Source organism: Gouania willdenowi, chromosome 7, assembly GCF_900634775.1.
Source record: "Gouania willdenowi chromosome 7, fGouWil2.1, whole genome shotgun sequence".
NCBI lineage: Eukaryota > Metazoa > Chordata > Actinopteri > Blenniiformes > Gobiesocidae > Gouania > Gouania willdenowi.
Genome location: NC_041050.1, coordinates 26771458 through 26783545, shown reverse-complemented (window position 1 = coordinate 26783545; position 12088 = coordinate 26771458). Strand labels below are relative to the sequence as shown.

Genomic DNA, 12088 nt, shown 5'->3' with positions numbered 1-12088 from the left:
AGAATTCCTTAGCAGGAACTGATGTGGCCTCTTTGTTTCTTTCACTAGCTTCGTGAAGAGGCTTACAATGACTTCATGGCTGTTCCAGATGTGAACAAAGATTTTAATCAAAAATTACAAAATGGCCAAAGGCTTGTGTTTGGTTGATTTTTGCACCTCATTATGTGGTTCCCCCTTCCTGTAGAAATGTTATGTGTTGTAAATTGTAAATCTTCGTGGAGCTAAAACAAAAGCATGCTCTGTGGTTTTCCTTGCATGCTCTGCGTGAAGTACGAAGGGTGTTTTCCTCCCTGAGATGAAGCTCAGGGAGTGACCTGATAACCTCACCTTAACTTGAGATGGATTTGTTCATGCTGGATGCCAGCATGTCTTAAGGACACCCACTACAGCACTGATTCCAGTAAACACCTGCACCTCCGATTGCCTCAGACTCATCCGGCGAGCCTCCCATTCACCACAAAACCCTGGAGACCAGCTTTCTTTGGCCCAGTTTGCTTTGCAGTCCTCCTGCTGCCCTCCCAAAAGAGATTAGGTCCAGGTGTGGCCTGTGGATTCTCCGTCAGCTGGATAGGGAAGGCAGATTCTTGACTCTGCCGACAATGAGGCACTCAGAACGAGTGAAGGGGAATAGGAAGCAGATGGAGTAAGAGGAGAAGCTAAAACATCACCATGAGCTGGGTCTGGTTTTCCGGATGTGGTTGGTAATTCTTGCACTTTAAGTTATTTTTGATTTCAACAGCCGCATTCTGTTCCTCGTACTCGAGTCATGCTTGAGTAAAGCATTCTGCTGTGATTCATCAAACATCTCAATTAGGTTTCTCAATACTTCAAGTGGTATTTATGTCAATTGTACAACTGCACCTTTATGTAAGATAATAGATATATAGGTCACAGTTTGTTTGTGCTGCCAAAAGTCAGACACTGCATTTATCAAGAGTCGTCTGGACTGCATAGTAATTCAGGCGTTAACAGGTCCATAAGTGAGGGAGACGGTAAAGGAGCAGCCTCATTGTCACTTTGTCCCACCCACCTTCTCATTGCCCCACGTCTCACTCCTGCGTTCCTCAAGAGCTGTTTTGGCACGCCATTCTCCCCCTTCCCACTTTACGAAAACAATAATTGGTGGGGGTGTGTCTGAAACAGCTGTGTGTCCCAGCTCGGAGTTCCCTTAGTCTTTCTGCCTTGTTTTACTATCCCACTAATAACAGTTTCTAAACAGCATTCACTGTGAAAGCTTAAGCTTTAATACTGGTATCCTTGTTCTTCTTCTTTCACTGTGGACCAGGTGGTTGTTTTCATACATCAAGCTTCTAGCTTTTAATTGAGTGTTCAGTGTTCCCGTAGAGCGGTGCTGCTATTGGAGGTACATCTGTGAAGCTGGAATCTCTCAGATGTATTTTATAGCATCTAGTAATGCATTTAAATACGGGAAGAGATGCAGATCATACCCGAGGTGCTGCTGACACACTGAGAGTTGGCTGAACATTGTGAAACTGTTCCGTAATTTGTATCGAAACCATGACTAACTGCTCCCACTCCCCTTCATTGTCACTGGTTGCTTGTTTTCACTTTCTCTGAAGGTGCATTAGGAATTTGATAAATAGATTTAACAACCAAAGCCACAATTGCATAACTCTCACACACTTTCCTTCAACAGTTCTTTCACCCCTCATCAAAAACTGTTAGACACAGCACTGCAACAAAGTTCCTTCCTGTGCAAGCGGTCTATGGAGTTCAATGTTTATTATGAATGTAGATAAAAATAGCTCTACAAAATGGTGTTCGCAATTCGTTGTAGTCTTACTTGAAATATTCTTACTTGAATTTTGCTTCTACAGGTGTAATAATGTTTGTTTCATTCAATGTTTATGAAGAAGTAAAGCAGCTGTGGACCATAACTAACCTTTTGAAAAGTAGTTGTATTGAATTCAAAAGTGTTTCTCCAGTGTGCCCCCAAGCACACTCCCAAAGTGGCATTTCCGGTGTTTTCACGAATCGAAAGTTGAGGCTGAATGTTACCTTGTGGCTGTCCACGGAAACACCTGGATGTCTTGCGGAGTGACATATCACAGAGAAGACCATAAACAAAGGACAAAAATGGCATCAAGCATATCACTGTTTTCCTTGTCTGGTGAAGAAACACAAAAAATCACAACAAGAATGAAGTCAAAATACTTCTAAGTTAAGTTTTCTGGTCCTGCACGATCTTTGTGTTCTGGGATCCTTAATCCCAGAATGCAATGTGCAAAACTTTTCCAAAGTTCAAGTCACGTGATCGTTGGTCAACAAACTAATACTTTATGATGGAGTCAAAGCTTGTGGCATTTTCACCCTTTGATTTTTGTAATTAAATTCCCCCAATTTTTAACAGAAATATCTTTGATTTATTCATCTTTGAGGCCTACAATATGTCTTTATTTGTGTTAGTAATGTTGGTAATCATTCCCAGCAGCTTTAAGTAAATGCAACACTATTTCAGCCATGATAGCCAACTGTTTTAACTGTGCTTTGGCTGAATTTTACATTTTTCAAAGAAGCTCTTTAAACTTAGCTAGAAATTAGGTCTCAGGTCATCTAAGCAGGGCTGTGGACTCGTAGGCCATGTCTGTATCTCCTTTCTTTGGATCTTAGACATTTTAATTTTTTTTTAATCTATGCTGCTTCATTTTCCTCCGCTAGGAATGTAAATCACCAGTTTTATGATGATATGATATTGCTTCCTTGGACAACTGTACAATATTTGACAGTCATGAAGTCTGCCCTAATTCGATTTGGTGGCCTTCAATTGGTTTAAGACAATATTGTATACCCATTTCACACAATCAATTACCTTTTACCTAAAGCTAGAAAGAAAGAAAAATACCAAGCAATTTGAATGTGTTAACAATTTGATTGCTGAAATGTTATAGATATTTAAATTAAAATAATATTTTTTTTAACAAAAAGAATAAATAGCTGCGTTGTGTTTTGCTGAAGATTGTGTTCAATGGTTTGGATTATCATTGATTTCATTGGATCGTCGTTTAACTAGTCAATATATTCATCCAGATCAATCAATCAATCAATCAATCAATCTTTATTTGTATAGCACCAAATCATAACCAATGGTATCTCAAGGCGCTTTACAGTAGAGCAGTCTTAGGGACGGACTCTTCATTTTATGGATACACACACATATGCATATATACTTATATACACATACATATGTATCCCACACCCAACATGAATTCATTCATGAATTCATCCAGATTAATGGATAGTTACACCCGTAGCCTCCCCCTTAACAATACTGTCTCTTCCTCCTCATTTTTCTCAACACTACAATTACAAAATCAAAATAATTTGGTTTGGAGGTAAAATTTCAAACCATAAAAAATGGGGATATTACATTTAGCAGAAGTTTTATCATGTCCTGACTCCTGATTGAGTTATATTTTTCTTTTGAATTTCCAAAGAAAAAATAAACAAAAGCAAAAAATTCTAATTTTTTTCTGTTCTAATCACAGTGTATTGATAAAGCCAGAGACCTGCTGGATGCTGAGTTGACAGCAATGGCTGGAGAGAGCTACAGTCGAGCCTACGGGGTAAGAAACCGTCACAATTTGCAATGTCTGACTTCCTTTGATCTTTTCTTATTTTTACATCTCACACAAGTGTGATGTTCTCTTCAATTCTGGATACTGTGCAGTGTACAGTATGTTTCATCATAGAATGAATGTACCTTTTGTGTTTCAGGCCATGGTATCTTGCCAGATGTTGTCGGAGCTGGAGGAGGTGATCCAGTATAAGCTGGTGCCTGAGAGAAGAGACATTATAAGGGAAACGTGGTGGGAGAGGCTTCAGGTAACTGCAGCAGATAATATATGGACACATACGCACACTCGCGTGCACAACCAAAAGTGAAAAAAAAAATCCAATGTGAAACAGATGGTAAATGCACTGTTACTAATGGGAAACATTGCCTACTCACTACCATACAAACAACCGACAATGCTCGCTGATGTCTGTGTCACTGAGGCTCTCTCAGCCTTTTTTTTCAGATTTTTATTTTTATTTTTTAAAGAAAACAACATTTCAGCGTTAACCAGCAGCTTTCTACTGGAGTTTCATTGAAATTCACATTACTTCCCTAAATTGACTGCCACCCCACATTTTTCTCTAACTGCATTGTTAACTATGAATCATAAATTATGTTTGCTTTCATCGGCTGCTGTTGATTTTACCCATTTGGAGATGGTTCCCCTTGTCATGAATGTTAACTATCTGCTGGCACACTGTGGGATGGTGATTCATAAGTGCACCGTTGAGGAACCTCGTCTGTTTGCACTCTGTAATAGTCCAAACAACTGAAAACTGCAGGGAAAACAATTAAATTTCCAGACCTGTTGGCTGAGGATGACAGGATAAATATTTGAACAGTGATCAGTTGCATATATTAAGTTTTTAAAAAATATATACAAGTGTGGGAGGATTGTGTCCCAGACATGCTGCCGGTCATCAGATAACCAACTGGGGTCATAGGCTGAAGCTACAGACATCAAGACCCACCATGCATGGAGGGTTCCACCCCAAGTCCAGCACCCTAGGTGGAAGGAATTAGGCCGATAACTAGTAAGCATTAGAGCTACTATCCAGGATGAAACATCTAAACTCCAGGAGGACATCAAGAAGATGCTTCAAAGAATAGTGTGAATGTAGTGGTGGTTACAGACACCAGCAGTGGACAGTGGTCATAGTGGAGATACCAGCTGACTGTAACATCAGAGAGAAATACCATGAGAAAGTGGAAAGGTACCAAGGGCTCAACAAACAACTGGAGCAGATTTGGAAGTTCGAAGCCCATGAGGTCCACGTGCTAGTAGGAGCACTCGGGATAATGACCCCCAAACAAGGAGAACTGGTGGCTCAAACTAATTCCAGGAACATCGCCTGAAGCCTAAGTCCAGAAGTGTACAATGCTAGGAACAGCTAAGATAGAGAAGAACCTTTAAACTCCCAAACACAAAACCTTAATAAATCCAAACAAATGATGTTTCGGAGTGCTTGTGTTGGAGATTCTAGATGCAGGACAATATAATCCGAAAATCTTTTTTATGTTTTGTTTTTTTATTGGACTCGCGTTTCAGGAAAAGCCCCAACCCTTCAAGCAGTAGGATATATGCACCATCTGCCAAGATTTCTCATATTTATGTGAATGCCACCTTTTTTTATATCATGATTTCTAAATTTTATTTTTTTAATTTTTAAACAAAAATGCACTCGTGTGCAAGGAAAGTAAATGTACTGTAGGGAAGATAAGATGCTAATCTGTTTATATACGATCTGAAATCTCAGTCCATGGTAACTGAGCTGTCGCCTGAATAATACCCTGTGCTTCACCTCAGTCTTTAGATGGCATTCCTGTTTTTCTGACATTGTGTGTGAATAACAAAAATCTGAGTCATTCTGAGCTATTTCCGAGGAAGTCTCCAAAAGGTGTGTACCTGCCCAGAGGACTCAGATGTAGACTTTGTCATCTGGCAAAGCCAAAAAGAACACGTGCCAATGCCAGGACACTAAATGCATTCAAGTCTGCAGAAGGTCACACTAGTGAGACACATGCTGTGAGAACTATCCAAAGTAAAGAAGGCAAGGGTTTGGCCAATTTAAAAAGTGAATAACAAAGAAGAAAAACAGGTGGTGTCTGTTCCAAATGACTTGTGCTTTGCTTCAGGGAGTGACTGACCCTGAGCTTCAATATTCTATTGTTGTTTTTTTCCCAATAGTGGAACAGTTGTATAGTGACGTACAGGAACAAACGGCAGTACAATTGTACCCAGAAAACACAAGAAAAGAAAAGGAGGAAAGAAAGATGAAAGGTCTCAAAGGTCTGATGAGCACTTTTATTTTGGTAGATGTAAACAATCTACGCTTCAGTGATGATGAAAAGCACAGAGAGCAACTGGAGGATGTAATGAAAAAAAACCGGGATATTTCTGTTCAAAGACTCAATGAACAGGAAAACAATGACATTCTTAGCTTATTATGTTTTCTGCCCTGGAGTTTAATATCTATTGCCTTAAAGCACAAAGGACTGATTAAAGACCATAGAAGGGTTGAGTAATGTTGCTTAAAAATATTTGTAGTTTTCCTTAAAACTTGGCGTGCATTTTAAGACATTTTTCTTTTTTATAATATGTTGCGATTTCATCTATTAATTTGAATTATTACTCGGAAGTCGGGAACACATCAAAGCGATCAACAGATGCATCCGAATAAGACTGGCAGTTGTCACTCAAAACATGTCAGGAGATCAAAGTAAATTTCCTGAAAAAATGTTGTCTTAATAAATTAAACCTTATTATATTATTCAAAAGGAGGACAAAATTAACTTGCTGGAATTATTACGTGGATGTCAGGACACATCAAAGTGATCAGCAGACACCTCTGAAGAAGACGGGCAGTTGACAGTCAAAAGGTGTCAGGAGATCAAAGTAAATTTCCTGAAAAAATGTTGCCTGAATAAATGAAACCTTTAAATATATATATTCAAAAAAGACAAAATTATTTTTATTTTGATGAAATTACATTTACCACTTGTGAAAGCTAAGATTAGGTGAATGTGTAGTGTAGGGATTTACACAGCAATGCTGGAGCTGCAGCGGCTGGCTGTTTTACCCTGCTGATTTATTGGAGGTTTGACCTCCAACATCTGCAGAATAGTGACTGTGCTGCTCTTTTACTCTTTGACTCGTCTTTTCAGCAATTTCTCCTTCAAAGGGTTGGAGGGAACGCAGAGATGGCCCTAAAACACAAATACTCTACTGGGGTTTCTAGTCTTAAACAAAGAAGTTGGCCTCAATTCAAGTTATCATTATTTATTGTTTATTAAATCTAAATACAAAAGACAAATAGAAATGAGTTATAGGCCATGACATGATGTACTGTTAATGCAATAATAAGTTTATGACTGCCATGTGATGGATATTCTTATAGTAATTTACGAATATATGTATTCATTACTTTTTTTCTTAACAGTTTTAAATATATTTTACTGTTGTAGGTCCTGGGCAATAAAGTGCCTTTAAAATCACAATAAACAAAAACAATAGGGGTGTCTTCATACAACTTTTTTATTTCTGATACAATACCGATTTTGCGACCTTGAGTATTGACCGTTATTAGTGCAATTCATACAAACTTTTATTATCTATTTTGTAGTGTGGAATGTTAGAAATGGCTTGATCAGGTGATATTAGTCAAACAAAACAATACTCGGCAACAGTAGGTATGAGAATTTCTACAGAGTTGTGGTTGTAAGCTGTCAATATACTAGAAATTCAGCATACTGTTAAATTGTTGTATCTATAGCAGCAACACACACAACCAAATCTGATTAATTTCGAGGGGATGTGTTTTAAATGGTAAATGACATGCCAAGGTTTTGATGCTAATGCTAATGAATGAATGAATGAATGAATGAATATTAATTAAAATAATAATTATTATTAGTCCTCTATCTCTGATTAATAGTTAACTTGATGATGATTGAAAGGTTTTTGCAATCTTTTTCTAATGAGTTACTGTAGAAAGAACAGTAGCCATGGTGATGAGTACATAAATATGTGCACATGAGGGAAAAAGATAGCGTCCTGATTAGCAACTAAGCTCCATAGGCCTCAATTCCATGCTGTGGTCCTTACTTATTACCACTTGTCAACTGCATTTTCTATCGATGCATTTTTTTTCCTTTGATCAAGTCGGACAACTTCTGACCTTGTATCCTCTACACAGGACAATGAGCATGATATGTTTAAGTTAAACCCAGACTAACCTGTCTTATTCCTTATAATCTCAGAGCACAGCAGTAAAATATGATTTGAGCTCAGACTTCTTATCCCATCACCTAAAGTCAGTCTGACAGCTTGCTGAAAGGCCTCTTTGTGCAGTTTAAGGAAATGTAAGCGATGACTGATAAAGCAAAGGAATCAACATTCTTTTCTTCACCTCTGGCTCGTGGACGTAAACTCACATGCTGGCATTTAGGAGACTGGGATCACTGGTTGTAATAGTAGCCCCCGGGGTCCGACGCTTACCTCTCCCTCTGTTCATTCTTCTCACTTTAACGACCAGGTTTCTTGCTTTGAAGACTTAAGGTTAACAAAAAACTTTTGTGTGCGTGCGTTCTCTTCCAGGGTTGTCAGAGGATCGTGGAGGATTGGCAGAAGATCCTCATGGTCAGATCTCTGGTGATCAGCCCCCACGAGGACATGAGGACGTGGCTGAAATACGCCAGCCTCTGTGGCAAGAGCGGAAGACTGGTTAGTGTTGGACGTGTTGTCAATCTGTTTAACGCCTGTAACCGTCTGGCTATCTTGATGAATAAGTCTGAGCTGATTGAAGAACTTTTGTCAGGAATAGGAAGTTGAGCTCTGATGAGGATAAGTGCTACCATGAACTGCTGCCTCTAAATGAAATTTCCTCTCTACCTGATTTTAAACAGGCAGCAGTAAAAGTAGCTAAGAACCCTCAGTGTTTGGAAACCCGAGCCTGCATATCTGCTCAATCAATGGGAACCAATTTTCCATCTCTGACCTCACTGTTTTCCTAATTGATTGCAAACGATGGCAGCAAATTAGCCAATATGTATATTTCACTTATATTTGCACTCTACTTACATTGCAGCACAACGACAGGAGGCCAGAGTTACCAATTTAACTGATGTCACGTTAGATTGGTTAGAGCTGAACTTTGAAGGAAATTATGAAGCGATGGAAGAAATGACAGAGCAGTGGCTGTCACACCTTAGCTCGCTCTTTCTTTGACTTTCTCTCTTGGCTTATTAAAATGTCTCTTATTCTTGTTTTTTTTCACGTGTTTTTTCTTTCAACAAATAGTTTTACCCTGTGTCATTCTCATGAGTTGTTCCTGAACTGGAAACTTTCTCTCCCCTTCCAAACGTTTATAGGCTCTGGCCCACAAGACACTGGTGCTCCTCCTAGGGGTTGACCCCTCCAAGCAGCTTGACCACCCGCTGCCCACAAGCCACCCGCACGTGACCTATGCCTACATGAAGTACATGTGGAAAAGCGCTCGCAAGGTAGCTAAAAAGGCTAGTTTGTTATTTTTCATAAACGGTTCACTTTTTGTAATGGATTCAAACCAAGGAGTATAGGTTTAAAACATTACTAACAGAAAAGTAAAATACTGCACAGGTATCAAGGATGTTAATAATTCACTCTTTTGCCTGAATTATTTAGTTTTTATGTCAACACAAATATAGGCTATTGATTTACATCCTTTGATTGATGGTCTTGCATAAGAATGTGTCTTAAAAAGGAAAAGGAAACAACACACTGTTGTTTTTATTGTCTATATTGCAGTTTATTTATTTTCAGTTATATTGTATAACTGTGCCCGTAAGCCAAACTGTATTAGTGAGAAAGATAAAAAAAAAGTAAAGTAGGCTGGTCTTACACCCATGTGAAAGGGGGATATACAAGGGAAAAGGAGTTAGGAAGGACAATAAAAAGAATGACAATATCTGATGGTCGTGTTATTGGTATAATGTGATGTTGCTTTTGTTTATAGGAGCTAAATCTGCTGCGCTAGTATAGTGACATATGTAGAAAGAATATTAGGGGAAGAACATCACACTGCTCAGACACTATGATGATGTAAGTGAACAAATTAATTTGATAGAATCATGTATTTCTAAATCATGCTACAACCTAGATGATTCTTTTTTTCAATCAACCAGTTTTTTGCCAAATTTCCTAAATTCAGAATAAGTAGAATATTTTTTCCAAGAAATATTTACCCAATAACATCTTAAGTAATAGTAATAATAAAATTAATACATTACAGTTTTTTTCAATTGATAAGACACTGTTCCTGAAAAATAGCGCACATTTCCTGAAACACTGCACCCTATTTTCTTAATTAGGACACATTTTGCAAAGTACTGCACATTTGAGTCAAAAGCACACTTTGGAGCAGATTCACTAAGATCTGAAAGAAAGGGTGGTAAACCAGGTGGTAAATCCTTTGGTGACACAGTTTCTCACCTGCTGTGAGGAATTCACTAAGATTGCAACAATGATAAGCACGCGTGCAGAAGTGGTGGAGACCGCCCTATTTAAGTAAGTGTTTTGCCTGTTCAATGTGGAGTGTTGAGTGCACAGAAGCACACAATGACATTTGAGGAAGTTAAATTGGAAGCAGGTGGACTTCTCTATCTGCTGCACAAACATTTAATAATGTAGAAAACTAAATAAACAAATAAAAACTTTTTTTTTTTTTTTTTAAACAACAACTTTAAAATCTTATACTATTTTTTCCCCCTAATTTATTGTGGCTGCTCTGCTTTATTCTGATCAGTCTATGAAAAATAGGCAGATTTGGACAGAAACCATCCTATTGATCTGCCATTGATCCGAGTTAATGCAGCAACATACTTTGTCAATCAGTCTGCACCATTTGAAGATGATCTACTGACCATCATCCAGAAGGTCTAGCTCCTGAGTAGTGACGCACTTTCTCATTTGTGAATATTGTGCCATCGCTGTGTAAATTACGCATGCTGCTCAGCTGATTCTGGGCTGATGCTCCTTCCATCAACGCGACACAAGAGCGTTATGGTCAAAACATGGAGAGAAAGACACAGGAGCTCATTCTGCGCTGTTTATTCAGTGCAGCTCATCTCTTCGTGTGTGTCTTCACCTGCTTGTCAGTCGTACTATGTTTGGCGCATAAAACAATCACCTCAAACAGTTCCTGAATTGCATTGTACCCACTGCATTAATTTATTTGCATGTCCTCCTCCCATTTTTTTGCCCACCTTGTGAGCTCTGCCTACTATTCATATTCATTAGAGGGAAACGCGCTAAATGGATTCAGGGCGCATTACGATGTGCAGCAGCTGCGCACTTCTGATTCTCTAGGGTTTGTACGGCTTATTAGCAAGTGAAGTGAAGTTTGCACATGTTTTAGTACCCCTATATCTTAAGTGAATCCACCCCTTAATTGTCAACATTTTAATTTTGTCTTAAAAATTAGCACACAGCAAAAGTAGCACACTGCACTCCGAAATACAGAACACTCTCACTGTGTTCACATGAAGTAAATGAAAAATTATACAGTCCTGAAAAATGACAGCTTACAGTAAACACAAATGCATCCTGTGAATCGATCAAAGGAGATCATTGCAGTGCCTCACTGTACATTACTAAATAAAAATAATCTTTCTCAAAATTACAGTGCTGTATTGTACACAGTGCTAAAGTATGCAAAATTTTGCACCACGTCTGCATCAATTCTTTCAGCGTGGTCCGGCCACAGGACCTCGTCAACATCACAAGCTATGTTTTCTCTGGCCAGGCAATGTGGAAAAAAATACCTAGTGTGTCTCATCCAGCCCTGACATGCATCAATGCCAAGACCATTGATTACTTGGAGTTTCCCAAACGAATGGCTGCTGCTTATATACCTTCCATCTCCATGCAGAGAATAATTATTCTAGGGCCTTTTTTCCCAAAGTGGGGTACGGGTACCCCCAGGGGTATGCAAATTATCATAGGGGTACATGAAAAAAAAAATGAAAAACAGTGTGACAACTTTGGAAACTAGAATATTAATAGACCACCAGTCGGGAGTCTCCATGCATTGCCACAAATTACACATTGGCCTCTGTAAGACTGCCTTCTAGTGATGACTGAAACAATCTCATCAAAAAAGTGCAAATATGGTGAGGGCTACATTGCTTTGCGCGAGCCAAACGTGCTTGATGCCCTTTGCCACCATGTACTGAAAGAAGATTTTCGGCTTTGACAAACATGAAAACTAAATATTATCTAACATGACTCAGACTCTCTCAAATTCAGCCAAACATTGCAGAGTTTTGTGCATCCTATCAACTTCACGCTCCTCATTATAGTTGTAGTGAGTTGTATTTCACAGTTTCAGGGTGATGAATATGTTGTATTGCTGTTGTTCAATCAATAAATGTTTGGTAGAGTTTTTTTTTCTAAAAAGCAAATATTAAGCTAATTAATTACTGTGGTGATAAATCTGAATAAGATATTTTCTTGTGTGCTTACAGATTAATATT

The 12088-nt window shown here is 38.6% G+C and overlaps 1 protein-coding gene across 1 annotated transcript in view; it reads left to right on the top strand.

The window, feature by feature from the left end:
* Positions 1 to 12088, top strand: part of mtor (mechanistic target of rapamycin kinase) — a 145916-nt gene that overhangs the window by 82449 nt on the left and 51379 nt on the right. The window contains exons 33-36 of the mRNA XM_028452859.1: positions 3507 to 3584; positions 3736 to 3843; positions 8175 to 8300; positions 8948 to 9079. Of these exons, the coding sequence (XP_028308660.1) occupies positions 3507 to 3584; positions 3736 to 3843; positions 8175 to 8300; positions 8948 to 9079 (444 nt within the window). The remainder of the gene's footprint in view (positions 1 to 3506; positions 3585 to 3735; positions 3844 to 8174; positions 8301 to 8947; positions 9080 to 12088) is intronic.